Genomic DNA, 22,079 nt, shown 5'->3' on the forward strand with positions numbered 1-22,079 from the left:
CATGCCTAACTTGCACTAATTGCTGTTAAAGCCTGTTTGTTTACTCTCCCTCATCCTGGCTCTGTGGGCGGCCAGTGCTCCCTGCACCGTGTGTCTGATGATTACCTCCCCAAGCTGCCTGCCAGCTCGAGGGATGCCTGCGCCCACCGCTCACTGCCTGTGGGCACAGCATGGTACTCTGCGGTGCTGGACAAGGGCATGCCAGGACACGGCAGGAGTCTGCCATGGCACTCAGTCATTGTCCTCTGGGCCCTGTGACAGTGCTTGAGGGAGGGGGCTGGGCAAGGCTCAGACAGCTATCAACTGGCTGTGCTCAAGGGACAGCCAAGCCCAGTGCCCAGGGTGGGGACTGGCTCCATGTTCCCCCAGTCCAGATTAGAGTCCCAGGTCCAGACTTAGGAGAGAAGTGCCAGGGGTGTAACTTCATCCTCCCAGACCTGCCAGCCTCGTCGAATCCCTGCCTGTCTTGAAGGCTGCACCAGTGATCACGCCCTCTTCTCAGCTACTAAGTGCCCTTCTCAAATCCCTTCCCACTGGAAGCAAGAGTAGTACCGGGAATGATACGGCAGCCTGCTACAGGGTGTGTGTGTATCTGGTGGGGGTAGGTGAGGTGGGTTTCAGGGGACCTGGGTGGGTGCCACGATCCTGCCAGGGGCTGGCCCTCAGAATCCTCTGGAAGGACATCTCTGGCAAATGTTTCTTGGCCAGCTGAGCCCTGCCCTGGATGCTGTGGCCCACTCATCAGCCTCTATCCAACCCTTCAGCTGCAGCCCCTGCAGCCTGTCCTGGCCCCTGGGTAATTGCAAGAAGAGAGGTCCAGCAGGCTGGAGGGCAAGGGGCGAGGGAAGAGGCTGAGCAGGCCGCACGAGGTCGGGACTCTAGGCTGGAGCAGCAGAAGGACCAGCAGCTGGTGGGAAGTGACTGCAGTGAACCTAGACACCAGCTCCAAAGGGGGGAACTGCCCTCCCCACCATGCAGCAGGGATGAAACAGAGGTATGCAGAGGAGAGGTGACATGTTCGTGCTAATGATGTAAGTGGGGCCCCGGCCCTATGCCTTTTTAGCTATAAAACTCTGCTTCTGTGATCACCATGGGGGGGGTGGTTTCCCTCTGTCCAGAGTGACAACAGGCAGGGCGGCAGGCCAGGGCGGCGGGGTGGGGCGGGGGGCAGGGAGTGGGGAGGACGGTTAGGGAGGTAAACTCTAAGAAGCTGGAATTCCCTGCCTGTTGTTTAAGCTTCCTCCTGGGCCCAGGGTGGGTTCAGAGGGCGGTAGGTGCTAACAGATCAAGGTACGTGCCCTGGAAGGCTGGGGAGATGGAAGTGCCCCCATTACGTCCCTGCCTGGTTGGCCAGGAGGCAGGGCCTTGGGTCCAGAAGCCTTTGTTTCCCTACTCGCTGCTCCCTTTCCCCATGGAGTGTTGGTAGGTGGGAAGGGCCGGTGCAGGGTGGACGGCAAGTCCAGCCTCTCAAAGCCCTTGCGGGCTGGAATGGCCCCTCTCTGGCGTGGCAGTTTGGAGGGACCAGGACCAGAGTCTGGCTAAACCCGGAGTGGGATGAGGTGGAAACTGCAGGAGCTCAGAAGAGATAACCAGCTGATTCCACAAGTTACTTCTGTAGCTCTGGGCACAGGCTGCTGGCTGAGCAGCGTGTTGGCACTGGAGGGCACAGAACACACCACTGACTCATCCATGGGCACACCAGACCAGCCCCCTCCCCCAGCAGAGCCCGGCAGCCCGGCAGGGAAGGGAAAGGAGGGCCAGAGGCCAGCTTAGGGGCTGACAGGCCTCTCACAGCAGGCAGCGAGCTACAGGAAGTCGGTCCTCTTGGAAACCACCCGATAATGAGGCCTTGCAGTTTCCTCTCCTGGGAGAGCTTTCTCTGCAGCCTCGGGCTCGTTCCAGGGCTGAGTGAGGACAGTGGGCCAAAGCTGTCCCTTTGTAACCTGCCAACTTGTTTGTGGGTGCCTACCAGACACGGGGCATCCCTCACTTCTCCCTTCACGCAGCTACCCACACCCCCCTCTCCCAACAAATGAAGCCACGTGGGCTTCGATGGCCGAAGACCTGGGTGAGAATCCCGCTGCCACTGAGTCCTTATGCAGGCTGCCTGACCTCTGCAAGCCTCGCTTCTCAGCTGTCAAGGGGTGGTCCGGAGTCCTAACAAGAAGAGAGGCTGGAGCAGGTTGAACGAGATCGTTGCAGGAGACCTGAGCTAGGCACCCAGAGCAATTAGGTTTTGCAAAGTCTGTGCACTTCTGCCTTTTTAGCTCAAATAGAATATTATTTCTGCTTCTGCTCGTCCAGGGTTTTCTCTGTTTTAAAAAACATTTTCCAGGCTCTAGTGAAAGAACTAGGGAGACTCGCCTGCCATCCCACCAGAGGGAACTGTCCTGCTTACTTCACCTCCTCCAGGAAGTCCTCCCCACCCCGCCTCTAAGGGCACCATTCCCTCAGCACGTAGAACTCAACACGTCTGCCCCGTTGCCACACAGGTGAGTTCCGAGAGCAACCACAGTGAAACAAAGCCACTTTCCCTCTGTCCGTGACACTGATCGCTCTTCTCTGTGGCACAGACAAGGCTGGAACAGCCATGTGAACTTCGGGGAGGGCGACCCTGAGGTCCTGGCTGGCATCCGTGCTCCCAGGCTAGGAGGACAGCGGAGGAGGTTGCCTTCCTGAGGATCTCTCCTCCTGCTGGAGGCCAGGGCAGAGCTGCGGCTGCCTGGAAGGATCTGCCCTCCCCTGCCTGCCAAAGAAGGGAAAGGATGCTGGGACCCAGGCCCCAGGCCCCCTAGGATACAATGGGCCAGGGCAGTGGTACAGGTAACCCTTCGGCCAGCCATGCTCCCTCCAAGTCCCCACAGTGTCCCCACTCCCACCCTTGTATTGCAGGGACAACAGGGGTCCTGTCCTTGGGGGAAACCTGCCCTGTGAGGGCTGGTACCACGGGCCAGATAAACTACAACAAACACCTAAAGCCCGTGACGTGAGGGTGGGGTCTAGATTCTCAGTCAGCACACAGATGCCCCCACCTCTCCCCACCCTGTCCCCGGCCCTTGTTAGAAATGTGGGTTCCTGGGCCCATCTGCAGAGATTCTGACAGAGGACCTGGGAGCCCTCCTCTCTAGCCAGCACTCTGGGGGGACCAGGATGTGGAGCATTACAGAGCAGTTGTGCTTAGGGGTGGGGGGCAGGGACAAAAGCACAGCTGGTGGGGTTGCCTGGGTGGCTCAGTGGGTTAAAGCCTCTGCCTTTGGCTCAGGTCATGATCCCAGGGTCCTGGGATCAAGCCCCACATCGGGCTTTCTGCTCAGCGGGAGCCTGCTTCCTCCTTAAAAAAAAAAAAAGCACAGCTGGTGGCACCTGGTGGTTTGTTGGGTGGGGGGGCCAAGCACTTCAGGATGCACAGAAATCACCTGGATATTATGCTCAGATACAGGTTCTAGCCTGAGGCTAGGTGTAGAGCCTGGGGCTCTGTATTTCTTGTTTTGTTTTTGAAAGATTTTATTTACTTATTTGGCAGAGAGAGCACAAAAGCAGGGGTAGCGGCAGGCAGAGGGTGAGGGACCAGCTCGCTTCGGAGCAGGGAGCCAGATGCTGGACTCGATCTCAGGACCCTGGGATTACAACCTGAGCCAAACGCAGATGCTTGTGACTGAGCCACCCAGGCGCCCTGTGAGAACATGCCTTTCTAACGAGTTCTCAGGCACTGCTGCCGAGACCCCACTTGAAGAAATATGAGTAAGAAGTAAAATCGCACGGCCCAAAGCATCCCTATAGGACAGACACTATGCGCTTTCCGATTTCTATTGCTCTATGAAATTCTTAGCAAGCGCTTGTTTTCCTGTGATCTCTGGCTCTCTCTGGAATACTGGGAAGAACCCCTGTGAGTTGAGGGTCATGGAGAATTAATTCTACATTAACTGAAAGAGTCCCCTGCTTAGCAACATGAAGTCTCCTAAATACTTGATTTTCTCCTCACCCCCACACATTCCAGGAATCTGGTGGGAAGCCACGCAGGATCAAATTCTAACGTGAACTTGATGTGGCTCCTGCTTCCACCTTCCAGTCACGTGCGGCCGCTGCCAGGGCCAGAGAGCCGGCTTCTGGGTATTTTCACGAGACAGATGATCTAGCATGTCCTGACATGACTGAATGTCACCTCCCCCGGCTCCCTAGGAGCCCCACCTCACAAGGACATGTGACCCACCATGACTGTCCTGGTGGCTCTCCCACCCAGATGAGGATACTGGCTGCTGCATGTGCGTGGGGGCCAGCTGGTGGGGGGAGGCAAGTCCCCTTGAACTGCACCGTTTCATGTTCCCCTACACCTGGCCCAGACCTGCAGACTCGGGGTGGCTGGGTGGAGGTAGGGAGCAGGGCAGCTTCTGAGATAGGGATAGGGAGATGTCGTGCACACAGACCAGAATACGTTCTGTACCAGGTGGAGCCCGGGGGCCACCAGGCCCACCCAGACACACAGCCTGAGTGAGGGTAGTCAGCTCCTAGGGAGCACCAAAGACAGGCACCAGCACTGGCTGGCGGTTGGCATCAGAAAGCAAGATGGGAGCATCCCTGTCTCTCCCAGCCTACGGACTTAGTGAGGCCCCCTCCCTGCTCCCCTCCATGAACTGGAGCCCCCATTCTGGGCCAGAGAGCAGGAGGATCAGGTAACAGCCCTACTGAGAAAGCAGAAGAGGATGGAGTTGCCCTCGGCCTCTCTCGAAGGGCTGCAAGTCTCCCGGGCTCCCAGGAGCCAGGCTGGAGGCATCCTCAGGGCGGTCCCTTCAGACAGTCTACTGATGCATGTGGGGGCTCGCATCCGAGCTGCCCGTTCTCTTCTCACTGAACTAAAGCTTTAAAGCAACCCATGCACCTCAGATTTATTTCTCATAAAAAAAAAAAAAAATGTTTCCAAGATCTGTGGGCTCTTCGGGGAGAAAGAAGCCACGCTTAAGGCATCCGAAGCGTCTACTACAATTTTCCCAATGCGATCCTGCAGGAGACGAGCTAAAAGTGCAGCAAGGGCAAAGCTATTTCAGTAATGAAGGCTGGCGCAGTCGTCACCTTCCACACTGCTGTGATCACGGCCCCCTCTGTGCAGCCGGGCTAGGAAGGCAGGCCTGCCACAGCTTTGCGAGATAGAAGCAATCCAAGAAACCGGGATGGATCAGGGAGAGGCAGAGAATGGAAGTGAGGAGACTCCAGCAAGGTTACAGGAGCCGCCTCCATGGGCCCCTTCTCTCCGTGGGGTCATGTGGCAGAACAGCCAAGGCCTCCTGCAGTGGAGTGGGTCCTAGGATCAGTATAGGACCTCGGGGAGCCTCTGCTGCCCAGGGCAGTCCCCAGCACCCCTATATCCCCTGCACCTGGCCAGGCTGGCCTGCACCTCTGCTGCAGGTGGACCTGGCTGGAAACAGCCCAGGGCCTGATGCCTCTTTCACCCGGCCCGCCGTACGACAGGCACCTGGCCATAAAGGCAAGGGAAAATCTCTTCAAGCCGAGGCTTCTACATCTATCAGATGGGCCTTGGCCCTGTGTCTGAGCATTCTTGGTAAACTGTAAGAGGCTCCCACATGTAGTTGTTACTGTCACTATGCAGAAATGAAGAGATATCTACACAAGAGAATGTATCAAAACAGCCCATCTTTGTTGTGGGAACTGCTGCTGCTAAGGGATGTCGTGGGCCTTATGGGAGGGGAAGGACGGGGGGATCTGGACCATGCCGTGCTCCCCGCTTCCTACAGCAGCCGGCACAGGAGACCATGTGCCCTGCTCCCTGGCTTGGGGCCCAGCTCCCTTCTAGGATGGGGTGGGGGAGAATCTCAGTTTAAAAGCAGAGAAGCAGCAGGGGCTCAGAGAGGTGACATGGGACTTCTGAGGTTGCCATCGGGAAGTGGGGACGCCAATGGCCAGCGCTTGCCCTCACCTGCTGCCCGAAGGTACAGCTCTGGGCTCGGCATCAGCTGGCTGATGCCCCTGCTTGGGAACTACCCCATTTGGAGAAGCAGCAGAAGGAAGCAGAGCCATGAGCAATGGCCTCAAAGAACAGGAGGCAGAGAAGGAAAGGCTCAGCAAGGAGGGCCTGGTCGAGGATGAAGGGCTCGGGGCCAGACCCCAGACAGTGATGGCAGCATGGGAGGGAGGGAAAGCTTCAGGGTGGAAAGGCCCTTCTGCACATGCTCCTTCCAGCTAATGATGACACAAGGGCTCAAGGGACGGGTGACCAACTCTGGCGCAAGGTACTCAAGGATCCTGGTCTTGGGAGGGAAAAGACCAAACCGGAGCCCATCTGCGGGGCTTTTGGAGAGTCCAGACAAGGAACCTCATCCCAGGCATAGGACTGAATCTGAGAGTTACGTATCCTTGTCCTGGCGGTACCTCTACCATCTATCTCCCTGTCCAACCCGATGCCCTCTCATGACTCCTCCCAGCCTTGGTCTACTCATCTGTAAAAGACTGGATCCCAAACCTCAGAGGTTAAGTGGTCCCATGCCCCCTCAGCCAGGGCCAGCGTCCTGCTGGCGGCATTGCTGACAGATGGGATGCTCAGCACCCGATGCCGGCGACAGGCACTCTCCATCCAGCTCCAAGCCACTGGAGAGCTCTTGCTTTTAGTCAAATGGCATAATGGCTGTGAAAGCAATTACAAAAATAAAAGCGGCTCTGAAGGGGGCTATTATGGGCACTGCCAACATTAGAGGCGACATGAACAGGCACCGAACGGGGCTGAAGACAGGCTTCTGAGGGAGCCAAGGCAGCTGGAGGAGGGAGCCGAGGAGGTGCGGCTCCTCTGTCGGGGAGATCAGGCAGCAGTGGGAGAGGATGCTCATATGGACAAGCCTCAGGAGGAGGAAAGGACCACTCGCTGGGCCTGCCCTCTGCAGGAGGCAGAAGGTGCTCTGAGCCCAGGGAGGGAGACCCTCGGGTTCTCTGGGGCGAGTGTGTGTGTGCACTGGAAAGCTCCCAGAGGCTCTTCTGAGCACGGCTGCCTAGTGGCTCCTGGGTACTAACAATTTAGAGCTCACTGTGGAGGCCAGGGTGGGGGGAGACGGGGGCCCTCAGAGGGGGAGTACATGGATACAGGGTCCCAGCTGGAGAGTCTGGGAGGCAGCCTGAGCCGGCAGACAGAGAAGTGAGACAGAGCTTGTAGGCCAAGGCAGTGTGCTGGCTCAGGGCAGGCCAGGAGGAAGCCAAGGCCTTCCACCTGCCAGGTGAAAGCAGTGGTCCACCCCAGTCCCAGCAGGCGGCAGGGTCTCCTAATGCTTCCCTTCCCAGGCTCAGTGCCTGTGCTCAGGTGTCTCAAACCAGAAAGCTCACCCTTACCCTCTTGTCTGTGACAGTCTAACCCAAAAGCCCCATGTCCCCCTCAGAGGGAGGAAGTGCAGGCAGTGGGAGCTGCAGAGGCCACATGGCCAGGGCCACTCACCCACGATGTCATTCTCCTCCAAGTTGATGGTCTCTAGTGCTGGCAAGGTGGTGAGCTGCTCGGGGAAGTCACGGAACTGGTTCCGGGAGAGGTCAATGGCCTTGAGGTGCTGCAGGGTGCTGACCTCATTGGGGAGGCGATGCAGGAAGTTCCCTTCCAGGCGGAGCTCTGCCGTTGTGGGGGGAAGAGAGAGAGTGGTGAAAGGGGGCAACCAGCCACAGGAAGTCTTCCCAAGGGGGCTCAGTCCATGTGTGTGCAGGAGGGCCTGCCCCACCATGTGAGCTGGGCTCCCGGGGGGCTTGGCTCTCTGGAACATTAGACTCTCCCGACAGAAGCATGGCCTAGACAAAGGGTCAGGATGGGCTGACTCCTCCCCCAGACGAGGCCTCAACTCTGGGCCTCACAGGACAGGTCAGGGTGGGCAGTCCCTGGACTCCCCACATCCATAGCCCAGCCGAGGGACATCACTTTCTAGCATCTTCCCTGCTCGAGGAGCCACCAGGGCCGGCCAAGGTCCTTTTGTGTCATGTGACCCGGCTCCCCTGCTCAGCCACAGACGAGGGTGGTCCTCTGCAGGAGTCCCTCTGCTGGGGGTCGGGGAAGCCGGAATGCTGTGCTCTGCAGCCAGAAGCCGGGGTACAGGGCGTAGGGGAGCCTGGGCAGGGAGAGGGATGAGGGGCAGAAACCAAGAGTCAATGGAGAGGGAGAGTAAGGCAGGGCCCTGCGCTCCCCACTGCCTGGCTCACATCCCAGCTGTGCTGCCTGAAATGGAACCACGTTCCATCTTAGTTTCCTCATCTGCAGACGGGGACCAATACCACTACCACTGGCCTCGTACTGTTTGTCATCGGGGAGGGCCCTCCGTTGGCGTGGGTAAAGCATGTGGTGTGGTACCCAGCACACAGTGAGCGTTCATACACACTGCCGTTCCCATCGCAGCACGGGGCTCTAGGAAGATGGGGGAATGCCAAGGGCTTCGCACACGGCTGGCACACAGTAGATGCTCAATAAACACTGGGAAACAGCCTAAGGAAACAGAGGAAGCCAGCTGGCAGCAGAGGAAGCCAGCTGGCAGCAGGAAAACAGGGGAGACAGAGAGGCAGAACCATCACAAGCCTGAGATGAAGAGGCTGGGCCAGCAGAGGCCTTGGTTCCTGCTGCTCTCCCAGCCCCGTCCACATGGGACCTTGTCGTCCCCCCCTCCTTTGCTACCTGACTTAGGCACATCCTGTCACCTTGTCTGAGCTAAAGGAAACCGAGGCCCAGAAATGGCAAGGGACCTGAACAACAACCTCACTCTTCTCCCCAGGGCTGGTTTTGCAGGCCTGGGACTGGTGCAGTCACGTGGGGTCCTAGGCTCAGAAGGGTCACACACCCGAGATTGAACGTTCTATGCTGCCGTTCTGAAAGTCTTAATTTTATCCTGGAATCTGTGTTTGATAAATAGAGCTGGGGTCATGGAGAGTCAGGACTCCCCCTGCCTCCCGAGGACACGTTCTCAGCAGCCGACTCTCCCTGCCTCTGGGCTGGCCTCACCAAAGTATGTCAGGTAGGGGGCAGCTGGGGACTGGGTCCAGGCGGGAGGGAGCCTCTCGTCCACCCTGACCCAGGTTTGAGCATGTCCTGAGGTAGACTGAGGTAGAGGCTTAAAGATCCTTAAGGGGCGCCTGGGTGGTTCAGTCGGTTAAGCATCCAACTCTTGATCTCAGCTCAGGTCATGATCTTGGGGTTATGGGATCAAGCTCTGTGTCAGGCTCCGTGCTCAGCAGGGAGTCTGAGGGTCTCTCCCTCTGCCCATTCACACATGCTCTTACTCTCTCAAATAAACAAATCTTTAAAAAAAAAAAAAAAAGATGCTTGAGATGTGGGCTGAGCCTTCCTAGATCCCATCCCTGGTTGGGGAGAGTTCAGGGGTCCTGCACACCATGGGAGCCATCAGGCCTGAAGGTTCATGCACATGTATCCTGCGTCACAGAGACAGGAAGGGCTTACGCACCGATGAGAGGCTGCCCTCCCTGCCTCCCTCCCTCCAAACTTCGTGAGCCTGGCTTGAATCTGTCCTGGCCCACTCAAGGCACCCTCTAGAAATGGGTCACAAAATACGAGTTGTGTAATTTCTTAATACATACAAGTTCGATGCTCTGATACCCGCATCTCAAACCGGCAGTGCATAGTCTAAAGATGAAAGGTAAAATTCACACGAATCGTTTGAAGTGTTAATTTCTCCTTACACAGAAGGACCTTCAGTGGCAAATGAAAAGCACCGTGACGCCCTGAGAGCGACCTCGGGAAGAAGAGAAACGCTACGTACCTTTAATGGCAATTCTCTCCTGCTTTTTGAATGAGGATCCTGCATTTTCATTTTGCACTGTGCCCCAGTGATTATGTGTCTGGCTGTGCTCCTCCCTCCTCCCTCGGGTCCTCCAGGATGCAGCCCTGAGCTGTGGGAGATGAGCTGCTCTCATGTGCCAAAGGCCTCTCCCAGGGCTCGATAGTGAGGGCAGAGCCCCTTGCCCTGCACCCCCCCCCTGCCGTGCACTCTCTGTACCCACACATCTGAGTACTGGCCACACCCGGGCGCCCACTCTGTCATGCTGGGGCTCAGGGAGACAGGAACTGTACCTGATTCATCTTTGTCCCCTTCACCCAGCCCTCTGAGGGGCACATTGTGGTGGTCACTCAGCAAATACCAGACAACTAACGGCTCTTCCCACCCCTAACCCTGGGGGCACACAGATAAAGCGAGGGGCCTAACTGGTCTGCCTCTCATTTTCCCACCTTTGGGGACATCCTGAACCCAAAGCTCCATCAGCAGAACCACAGCTCACCCCCCACAAACCCAGGGCCTCCCCAGCAGCGAACTTCTTAGATGGCCATGCCTTAAACCAGAAAACACCCCTATCCAGATCACATTTACAAGGTCGCTATGTTGGAAGGGATGCCGGAGAGCATCCGGGCCAGTGCTTCCCAGGCCTGCCTTTGCCAGACATTCCAAGCATGCTGCTTCCTCGGGGTCTTTGCACCTGTAGTCCTCTCTAGAATGCTCCTGACTGGTTTATTTGCAGCGCTCGTCCTTGTCCAGTGTCACTGTATCTATACCAGGGTCCCCTCCCATAGGTTTCTGCCCTCTCCCCTGTAGTCTTTCCCTCCACAGCATCCATGGTCACCTAACGCTGACCTGTTGGCACACTGTCTCCCCTGTTACGGCCGGAGCCGCACGATGCTGGGGCTTTGCTCTGCTGCGGAAAGGTGCCCACGTCACAGCGCCCGGTCTGCGTGGAGGACTCCGTGTTGGAAGAATGTGCAAATGAATAAACCAATGAATCAGAGTATCACCCTCACAATTTTGCCAAACTTCTGTTCCACGCATGCATTTTCTCTTAAAATTGAGTCGGTCTTTTTTATTACGTTAAAATGGGAAAAGTTGCTATTACTTTCCATAAGAGTAATGTTACTCAACGTTCACTGGCCGCTGAGCCCAGATGAGGACTCTGGGTCTTTGGCGTATTTACACCAGCGGAGGGTGGAAGAGTGGAGGGCAGGGGGTTGGCTGCTCCCAGAGGCTCTCCAAAGCCGCATGCCTAGAAGGGACATTTGTTCTCAGATGAGAATTGGCCCAATTTTCCTGGCTGTTTGGTTCCTGTGGGTATGTTTCCCTGAGCCATCATTTTCTGAGAATCTGCCTGCCACACTCTGTGTGGTCTGGTAGTCGCCACACCCCCAAACCCCCAATTCGCAGGCCACCTGCCAGTGCAGGCTGTCACAGGTCCCTCAGGGAGCCTGTCCGGCCCCCACGAGGTAGCTGCTGGTGACAAAGACGACAGTCTCGAGGACACGGCGCCATGTGCTAAGCTCAGTAGCACGTGCCAGTCAGTGTTCTAGCAGAGAGGTGGCAGATGTCAACCGTCCCCAGGTTTGTTTTCATTCCCATGGTCAGGAATGCCAACTCTGGGAAGGCCTTCCCACACCTGGGTGCTGGACCTTCCCCTCCGGAACGTGCCACATTCCCCCAGTAGCTCTTGCCTGCTAGGTGACACAGATGCGGCTGGGGTACAGCCCCACGTAGACAGGGGAGGCCACACGGTATGTGTGTGACCGTGCCAGGCTCTAGGGTCTGGAACCTGTAGGTTCAGTCAGGCTCTGCCACTTCCTGATTACATGACCTTGGGCAAATTGTGTATCTTGGCCTCAATTTCTTCATCTGTAAGATGAGGACAGTACTGGACTCTTCTATAGGACTGCTGTGAATTTAAGTGAATTAATACATGAAAAAGGCTCTGAATAGCGCCAGGCACACAGTCAGCCCTGTGTAAGTATGTGAGACAGACAGACGGACAGACAGATGTAGCAGATGATGTCAGGTACTGCCAGTGAACACAGAAGTCCAATTAGAAAGGAGTTACCTGCTAGGTGTGTATTTCTAACTGCCCAAACCTGGAAGAGAATGCTCTTTGCCTGAAGCGACAGTGAACACGGAGGACTTTGGGGAGCAGTGGGGAGCTGAGAAGCACGGCCCAGCATCACAGCAATGGGGGCAGGGAAAGGAATATCCCCTTTCTTGGTTTTGTTATCCTCAATTTTTTTTTTAAAGATTTTTATTTATTTGATAGAGAGAGATCACAAGTAGGCAGAGAGGCAGGCAGAGAGAGAGAGGGGGAAGCAGGCTCCCCACTGAGCAGAGAGCCCAATGTGGGGCTCGATCCCAGGACCCTGAGATCATGACCTGAGCTGAAGGCAGAGGCTTAAACCACTGAGCCACCCAGGCGCCCCGTTATCCTCAATTAAAAAAAAATTATTTATTTATTTGACAGAAGGAGACACCACAAGAGAGAGAACACAAGCAGTGGGAGACAGAGAAGCAGGCTCCCCACTGAGCAAGGAGCCCGATGTGGGGCTTGATCCCAGGACCCTGAGATCACGACCTGAGCCAAAGGCAGATGCTTAACGACTAAGCCACCCAGGCGCCAATCTTCAATTTTTGACATGTCCCAAAATGCTATTTAAAAAAAAAAAGAGAGAGACTCTCATGAAAGCATTTTGGACCTGAGTCTAATGACAGTCCCAAACTGCCTCAGAACTGGGAGAAGCAGCCACCACTGCAGGCAGCTACAGGGTGCCCAGCACCAGGCCTGACTCGGAGAGGGTGCTCTGAAAAGACTTGACAGATAAGGAACAAAAAGATTGCCATAGGCTGACTTGACCACAAATGCCCCAAATTCTTCTTGCTGCTTCCAGCCTGACACAGGGCTAACCCCAAATCATGGTGTGTGTGAATGTGAACAACCCGTCTGAAATTTGATAGGAATGAGTGTTGCCTTTTCCCAGAATGGGGTCCAACCAAATGGAGTCAAAACAGAAAGTCCCTAGGGCCAAAGGAGCTTAGGAAGAAGAGCCTGCTGTTCAGAGTGGTTCTCAGGCAAACCTTTCTGGAGGCAGGAATGTCTTGTTGGGCTTGTACTTTTTAATTAATCATGCTGGGTGATGGTGCAGTCTTGGCCTTCTGATAACCTAGGCCCTCCACAGGTAGGGACTTGACATTTTGTAAAGCTTGGAAGAGTTAAGTCTTTCATGGGTCTGTCTGTCATCATTCTCTGCATTCAACTCTGCTTATAAAGTCCTTCACCCACCCTTTTGGAAGCAGCCCACAGTGTTTTTGGAATGAGACAGATCCAGTGTCAGATTTCAGTTGCCCCACTCCCTACCTGTGTGATGTTGAGCAAATCGCCAAACCTCTCTGAGTCATTTCGTTCATCTCTAAAAGAGATGATAAAAGTCACCTCTGCCAAGATGCTAGGAAAATTGAAGGTGATGATACTTGTACAGAGCCTGGCACATAGCAGGTGCTCAATACACACTTAACTCTGTCCTTGCCTAAGGTATAGGAAAGAGAAAGGACATAAATCATTTTACAGTCCAGAAAACCCAGATCATAGGTGTGTGGTGGCCCCCTGCCCCAGGGCAACCAGGAACTGGAGAGAGCAGGGATTTGATAAGGGTCAGGTCTTTCCACCTACTGAACCCATAGCACTGTTCATAGTTCCAGGTCCGGCTCAAGAAATGTGTACAGAGCTTCCCAGGCAGAGAGAGCTCCTGTCCACCTGCTCCTCCCACAGCTGGAAGAGGAGGTTCCGGTGATTCTACAAAAGCCTCCCGATGACGTTCATTCTAGGAGCGTGAGAGGGAAGAATATATGCAGAGCCCTTGAGTCATAGCTGGGGCAAGACAGAGACGCAGAGAAAAGCTACTGAACGGCAGGAAAGAGATGGGGCAGGACATGCAGAGCATTTATGAGAGTGCCATCAGTCAGATAAAAAGCTTGCTAGCTCCCTGGCTCTGGGGGAACCCCCACCCTGGGCTGATCCTGGCAGGGCTCCCAGCAGAGGGGCTCACCTTGCTCTTTCGCCTTGAGCCTGTGCCAAACGGGCTTCCCATAGACGGGTCTTCAGCCTTCCTCAGACTCTGCCCCTCCTTCCGCTCCACCCAGCCCTGGCCCCATCTTGGTGTCTGGATGCCTCTCCCTTCCCGGAGGATAGGGGGTGCTCATTCCATTTCCCCTTCCCTTGTCTATGAATCTCCAGGAACATGGGGAGCATCTGCACAGAGACCCTGTCTGTGCCATCACGATGCTAAAGGCAATGCAGGGCCCAGCCCTCGGTCATCACTGAAGGCAGCAGGAAGCCTAGCACTCGGCGGGTCTGATCACTGTTGCAGAAACCAAACACCATGCCCATAGGAACTACAGCATTTTGTTGTTTTAGCTCCTGAGATTTGGGATTATTGGTTCTTGAGGTGCAGCCAGCCCATCCCGACTGATATGATCTGTTGAACTTCAGATGCGTATTCTTGCTTACAAAAGCAGTGCATGCTCGTTGTAGAAATAAAGACCTCACAAAAACACAGGGCAGAAGAAGATGAAACTCCCAAGTATTTCTACCCCTAGAGAGTATCAGAGTTGTTTGCTCTTCATTCTTCCATATTTTTTTAAGTATATACTCACGGACGGATGGATAGATTAAAAAAAAAAAAACACAAAAATGTAGGGGCACCTGCATTGGTTTCCACTCAGGTACTGAGCCCCATGTCAGCAGGGGGTCTGTTTCCCCTCTACCTCTACCCTTCCCCCAGCCCCAATCAATCAATCAATCAATCAATGTTTTTTAAAAATGCAATCATAGACTATACACTCTTTTGAGACCCGCCTTTTTCACTCAACGGAGCTTAGGCAGCCTTCCAAGGTATCGGTTACTGCATCCTCTGGGGATCACAGCTCTAAAGATTAAGAAAATTGTGGATACAGTCAGCCCGGCCCCAGCTTCCAGCCCCCCAGGAAAGGCTGCTCTCTGAAGTCCGGCCTTCTTTAGCAGCAGGCTCTTAAAGAGGAAAGGCTCCAGCAAGGAGGCGGGGCTGGATCTGCCGGGAAGGTGGCCTCTCTCACAGCTCAGAAACTTTTCTGAAAAGTGTGAGGCCCCAGGAAAGGAAGATCTTGCACCCTTGGTGGATGGGTCCTTAAAGGCCTTAAGCTCATCAAAGGGGCTGCATTGAAGCTGGGGCCCAAGCGGGGCTTTCCACTGCTGAGCTTCAAAGGGGGGCTGGAGGTGCTCCTGAGAGGCCGAGTCTGTGTCTGGCCCCTTGGGTGAATCGGTGAATCGGTAAATCGGGCTCCTGCTGCCTTGTCTAAGTGTTGTGGTACTAGGCTGGAGTTGGGGAGGGATTCCAGGAAAGAGCTCTCCTGCTGGACACCAAAAGTTCAGCTCATGGGGTCTGGGGCTGATAACAAAAAGTAATAAGGACATGGGATGCCTGGGTGGTTGCGTCTGCCTTCGGCTCAGGTCATGATCCCATGGTCCTGGGATCGAGTCCTGCATTGGGCTCCCTGCTTGGTGGGGAGCCTGCTTCTCTCTCTGCCTCTGTCCCTCTGCTTGTACTCTCTCTCTCTCTCACATGAATAAATAAAATATTTTTTTAAAAAAGTAATAAGGACACTAAAAGCTCTTGAGCACTGCTGTGTTTCACGTACTTGTTCTCAGGGCTTCCCTACAATCAATGTGTTCATTTTCTCATAACTTATGAGCCCCAGTTTGCAGAGAGATAAAGTAATGTGTCCCAGGTCAAACCCCAACCTCTCCCCCAGGTCTGACTTTCCTCCCCCAATTCCCAAAACCAGGATTTGAACCCCCGAGAGAAGAGGGCCCCTCGGGCACCTTGTTTTTTCCAGCGCTGTTTCTCTAACCCTGCTGTTCTCAGAGAATAGACTGGGCAAATCCCTACTTCTGACCTGGATGGAGTCCCTCTCCTCCTGTGTCTGTGGCCTCCTGCTGAGGCCCCCTGAGAAGGTCTCCCGTGCAGTGGACAGCAGGGCTGAGAAGGAGCCCTGACAGAGGGCTGTGAACTGCAGACAGGATGCCTGATAGATAGGATTAGTTAAGCAGCCCCTAGACACTCAGCCTGGCACTTGAACATGAAATGGACACCCTTTGAAAAGTAAAAGCCCTCAATCAATGGCATTCTTTCTGTTAAGGAGGTATAAGACCCATGAGACTTAATTCTTGGAATTTGGAGCCTTTGCTGGAAGCCAAATTGAAAGCAAACATTAAAGCAGGAATCGAAAGGGAAAATAAAAGAAAAGGTGGGTGCGGCTGGGACACGTGACTTATGGGAAAGTCACTGAGACACGGTGCCACCGGAACAGCCCACACGCCCTCACTTGACCCCCACTCACTGGGCACCGGCCATGGGGTTAACTGCTGCATGACCATGGGGAGGGTGTGGGGAACACTAGTGTCTCCCCTTAACAAGCTTATACACGTGTGTGTGTGGGGGGGACAAATAAATAAGTAAGATTATTTCAGATGGCTAGGAAGGCACTTAAGATCAGAGTGAAGAATGAGAAGGAAAGAGCCCAGGGGAAAGCTATCAGGAAATCACACATACAGGGCCCCAAAGTAGGGAAGACCTGACACATCCAAGGAACAGAAAAGGGGGCAGTGTGTCGGGAGAGGGGAGCAAAAGAAGAACACTGTTGGGGGGGCTGGGACCAGGTTAGACAGGACCCCAGAGACGTCTGGAAGACAGTGGGTTTACTCTCCATCAGATAGGAGGCCAAGGGAAGCATTTCGAGAGTAAGTCTGCATGTTTTGTGTTGATTTTGTATCCCTGGGAGCTTGCTGAACTCATTAATGCGTTCTAGGAGGGTTTTTTTGTTTTGATTTTGTTTTATTTTGTTTTGTAGATTCATTGGCGTTTTCTATGCAGACAATCATGTCATGTGCAAATCATGGCAATTTTTAAAAAAAATATTTTATTTACTTGAGAGAGAGAGAGAGAGCATGCCCCCAAGCAGGGGAAAGGGGCAGAGGCAGAAGGAGAAGCAGGCTTCTCACAGACAGGGAGCCTGATGTAGGGCTCGACCCCAGGACCCTGAGATCATGACCTGAGCTGACACTTAACCGACTGAGACACCCAGGTGCCCCAAAGAGGGGCAGTTTTATTTCGTAATTTCTAATCTATGCCTTTCTTTATCTTGTGTGGTGTAGTAGTTAAAACTTTCAGGATGGGGGCAGACATCCTGGCCTTGTTCTCAGATTTACAGGGAAAACATTTCAACATTAAGTCTGATGTTAGCTATAGGATTTTTATAGATGGGCTTCACCAATTTAAGGCACTTCCCTTGTACTCCTAGTCTGTCAAATGCTTTATCTTTATCAACAAATAGGATCACATGATTCTTTTTCTTTAGTCTTTGATGTGATAGAAAACACTGATTTTTCAAAAGCTTTTCAAATGACACATCTGGAAAATGAATAAATCCCACTTGCACATCTGGAAAAATGAATAAATCCCACTTGGCTGTGGCACGTAATGCTTTTTATACTTTACTGTATCTGATCACTAATGTGTTGCTGAAAATTACTGTGTCTAAGTTCATGAAAGACACCAGCTGGTAGTTTTCTTTGATGACTGTTTTTATCTAAATTTGAAATCATAGCTCGACAGGCTTCATAGCATGGGCTGGAAAGAATGCCCTTCCTTTTTCTTTTCTGGAAGAGGCTATGTAAAATTGATGCTAGTTCTTGTTTAAACATTTCCTAGAGTTCTCCAGTGAAATCAACTGGGCCTAGAGAGTGTATTTTTTTTTTTTTTTTTGCTTTTTAAAAAAAATTTACATTCAATTAGCCAGCACATGAATTTCAGATGCAGTGTTCAATAATTCGTCAGTTGCGTGTCACCCCTAGCTGGGCTAGGGAATTTACAGAGTTTCCAAATGCCACATTGTTCGCAGTGGACTTGGTGAGTTTTGAGCAGGAACCAAGCCAAGGAGCAGCAGCTCCCCGGCCCCCATTAAGAGGGGAGGGAGGGCAAAGCACACAGGTTTCTTGGGATGGAATCCACCACACCCATCCAAGTTCTAGCCCTGTCTAACCCCGGGACGTTATGGCGCCCTACCCTGGATGCCTGAGGTGTTCTCTGATGTATCCACGTCAGAGGAAGAACAAAGGTGTGGCGAGACCCCAGCTACCCGGTGCACTGGTGGGCTAACCTTCCAGAAACCCACCACAGCAGCCACGGCTGGCCCTGCTGCTTAACCTGGGGGCCACGACACACTTCTACATTGTTGAGTCACAACGGTGCACCAGCCTGGCCAGTCTCTCTTGTGGACGCAGAGGGCTGAGGTCCTCTGGCCCCATGAGGGCTGTGTGAGTGGGGGCGCCGTGTGTTTCTTTCTGCTCTCTCTTAGCCAGGGCTCAGAGTCCAACTACCTGGGCTCCCAGCATGGATGGGGGATCTGGGAGGAAACCTATTCCATCCAGCTCCCAACACTGTCCGCGGTCTAGGAGCAGCTCGTCATGACATTCCCTTATTTATCATCCCTGCTGAAGTGTGCATTCTGGTGTCTGCTTAATGGACCTCTCCTCCCCCAAGTTCTTCTTATTACTTCCGCATTCTCCTCATCTTGGACAACAGCCAGGTCGGACTCCGAGGCCTTGGACTGACCCCAGGGGATGGAGGAAGCCTGCTGATTCCATGAAAGGGCAGACGAAGCCGGCTTGCAGTAATTAGGCAGCCGGGCAGCAAGGGACTGTGCCGGCCCCAGAAACACCTGCCCGCTGAGGACCTTGGCCGTGACCCTGCGTCAATGAGCAATCATGTTCCTGCCTGCCAGGGCCCCCTGCGGCGCGGCGGGCTGGTGGGGTGAGGCCGTCAGTGTCCTTCCATTGGCCCACGCTTGGCACAGACAGCTGCTGGCCACAGCGAACAGAGGGGCCAAGAGACAAGTCAGGTTTCTAAAAGCCACATCTGCATGGACGGACACAAGGAAGGGGAGGGAAACCAGGTCTGGAACTCATGAAAGCCAAGTTGCTAACCATCTGCCTCAGGAAAAGAATAAGGGGAGTCTCGTTGTACCAACAGGGGCCACCTGCTAAAATATACTGCTAAGTGAAAAAGACCAGTAGCAAAACAAGAAGCTCCACAACGGGCTTCTGGCTGTGGGCCCGCAGTCCCAACCCTCCTTCCTCGATGTGAGGCCTGGGGCAAGTTCCTGATCCCGACCCTGCCTCAGGTTCCTCATCAGAAACAAAGCGATGATCAAGGTTGAGATTTAAATGACTTCATACTTGCCAAGTGCTTTTCCTAGTACCTGCCCATGGCAGTACACCGGAAATGTGACCAACATTTAAATACATTTATGTTCACACTGGCATGGATTATCTCTAGAACTGGAAAAGTAAGTTGCCTAGGGGTGGAGGAAATGGGTATCTGGAGATGGGAATAAGAAGGAGACTTATTCTCCCCTATTTCCCTCTCTGACCCTTGGAATACTGTACTGTGTGTGTATAAGGAAGCCTTACAGTCTTACAGTGACTAGAGAAATGGACGGGGAGTGGAGTGCTCAGAGCAGTTCAATCATTTGCCCAAGGTCACACAGCTGGGAAATGCCAGGGCGAGGTTTTTGGACCCCAGTGGTAAACCAGTTCCTCCAGGGTCCTAGCACAGTGGCTGGCAAAGTGCGGCCGCAGACAGATGAGCAAATAAGGAATGGCAGAAGTGTCCTCCGTCAGAGGGCCAGCTAAGAAATCCTGAAAGCCACCCACAGATGGCTCGGTGGGATCTCTAGTGCTTCAGGCCTTTTGGACTGAGACTTTGCAGTAACTCCCATCAAGAGGTAGAGCCTAGTTCCCACCTCTTGAACTTGGGTTGGCCCTGTGACCGCTCTGACCCATGGAACGCAGCAGACGTGACTTCGGGGCCATCAAGCTGGGCACTACCCACACTTCCTTCCTTGGGGAGTCCAGCCACTGTGCCATGAGGAAGTCCAAGCAGATCCGATCCCACAGGGATCGAGGCCCTGGAGGCTGAGGGGCCTCCCTGCCCAGACAGGTGACCTCAGTCTACACTATCAAGCAGAACCGCCAGCAGAGACAAGTCAGCCCACAGAGCTGGAAGGAATAGCACACTGTTGTTTGAGACCAATTAACCTTAGGGTGCTTTGACACGCAGTAATAGAGCAAAGAAACGGGTCTTCTGTTGCCAAGGATCCTCCTGGAGCAATGCACGCTTGCCTAGACCTTCTAAGGACAGCTGGTCCCACCCTGCCACATCCCAGCTCAGGGCTACACTGGAGAGGAAAGCAGGTCTTCTGCTCTGCCCCACTATGACAGTTCAACCTGCTACTGGGGGTCTGAGCAAGACCCACAGAGGAGTTTTGAGCACCAGCTGCCTTGAGCCCATGTGCCCTAGGAGGGATCAAACGCTGGGAGGCACGGAGGGAAACACGCCGCAGAGAAGGGGCCATGGTGGGTCTTTGGAGGAGGTTTCTCCTTCGGGGCACAGTCCTGTGGGAGTCAAGTGAGAGAACAGAAAAAGCAAGCAAAGTGGGGACACTGAGGCAGGAGGCCCCTGCCACTCTGTTGTGACGAATGACTACAAACTAGGCAGCGTAAAAACAAGACCCGCTTCTCTTCTTACAGCTCTGGAGCTCAGAAGACCACGGTCTGTCTCAGAGGACTACAAGCACGTTACAGAGCTATGTATGGTCTGGAGTTTCTAGAGGAGAGTCCATGCCTTGACCTTCCTGGCTTCTAGGCCCTTGAGGCCATACTGCTCCAATCTCTGCTTCTACCATCCTGTCTCCTTCTCGGACCCTCCTGCCTCCTCGTGAAGACCCTCGGGAGGACATCCACGCCCCTCTCACTTAACCCGGGATCTCTCTCCAAGTCCAGGTCCTCAGCTTATTCTCATCCGCAAAGTCTCTTTTGCTGCATAAGATAACAGAGTCACAGGTGGTGAGAACTAGGACGTGGACATCTGTGGTAGGGGTCATTACTCCACGCACCAGTTGATGGGAAGTCGCTCATTCGCCACTCAGCGCGTCATTTTGAACACCGGCTGCTGTGGACCAAGTCCTGTGGTGGAAGGTGCTGGAGCTGTAGCGCCCCACCCCAGGGGTATGCACAGATGAACTCAGCCAATCTGCACAGGAGCCCTATGAGGTAAAGACTTTACCGTCATCATTCCATGATACTAAGGGGGAAACTGAGGCACAGGGCCATTCAACAACCTCCCCAGGCTTAGAGAGCTAATAAGTGGCAAAGAGCCTTAGTCAGGACCCCAACCAGGAACAGATGGCACCCTCCAATTAGGACAATCATGAAGGCTTTATTTGCAAGGAGCTGTTTACAAAGGCATAGGGAGCTGTAGGGGAATGTTAAAGGATCGTGCAGGAACCCCGGGTACGGAGCAGGGAGCTGTCACCACCCACAGCAACCCTGGGATGAGACAGTCATGTGGAGGTTGCCTCAAGGGAAGTGACCTCGGGATGAGGTAGGCCTCATGGGAGGTATTCACTGAGCTGCTTCTCTGCTTCTCTCTCACCCCCTGATCTCCTGCGGGGCTCCCCAGTGGCCGCCTCCAACCACAGTCACAGGGGAAGAGAGAGTAGGATCAGAGGAAAACAGGAGACAGCAAGCCCCAGAACTGGGTGTCCATGCTTTGAACACCGAACAGCCCGGCCCCTCGTCTTGGTGTCCCCCCCACCCAGTTCCTGTGTTGAAGCCCTAGCCCCTTGCACCTCACAGTGTGACTGTGTTGGGAGGCGAGGTCTTTTCTGAAGAAACCCAACCTTCCGACTCCTCGATGTCTGACTCCCAGCTGCCAGGACTGCGGGCAATGAATGTCTGTTGGTGGAGGCCTGGGCGGCGGTGTTCTGTTCTGGCGGCTGCAGCGACCCGATGCTCGCACACGAGGCAGCCCTGACTTTCGCCTCCTCAGCCTGCCAACCACACTTGCCGTGCCACCCCTCGGGGCTTAGGTGGCGGTCTGCTTCCATACCCGCCTCCCCTGAGAGACTGGGGACTCCTCAAGGACCACGTCTAGGTCTTTGTCATTCTGTCCACCCCAGATGGCTGGTGCTAGGAGGATTAACTGAGATGACACATGTCAGTCCCTCCGCGAGAAGCTTTGAGGGCTAAGTGCTCCGCAAATCTGGACCCTCAGGTTACTACTCACGTGTCCGTGCCCACAGTCAGGCCACAAAAGGTGCTCCCGAGGACCTGCTGCACAGAGCTGAGAGGCCGGCTGTGAGCAACTGAACAGACACACAGACAGCAGCCAGGTCGCTTATGAAGACAGCACGCCGACCCCCACCCTGCAG

The 22,079-nt window shown here is 54.2% G+C and overlaps 1 protein-coding gene across 4 annotated transcripts in view; it reads right to left on the reverse strand.

Moving 5' to 3' along the window:
- Positions 1 to 22,079, reverse strand: part of LRRC20 (leucine rich repeat containing 20) — an 87,001-nt gene that overhangs the window by 18,962 nt on the left and 45,960 nt on the right. For all 4 annotated transcript variants that reach the window (XM_045083453.1, XM_004769522.3, XM_004769524.3 and 1 more), the window contains one exon: positions 7,430 to 7,597. In XM_045083453.1, coding sequence (XP_044939388.1) covers positions 7,430 to 7,597 — 168 coding nt within the window. The remainder of the gene's footprint in view (positions 1 to 7,429; positions 7,598 to 22,079) is intronic.

This window comes from Mustela putorius, unplaced genomic scaffold, assembly GCF_011764305.1.
Source record: "Mustela putorius furo isolate JIRA1106 unplaced genomic scaffold, ASM1176430v1.1 tig00000698_pilon_pilon_pilon, whole genome shotgun sequence".
NCBI classification, from domain to species: Eukaryota; Metazoa; Chordata; class Mammalia; order Carnivora; family Mustelidae; genus Mustela; species Mustela putorius.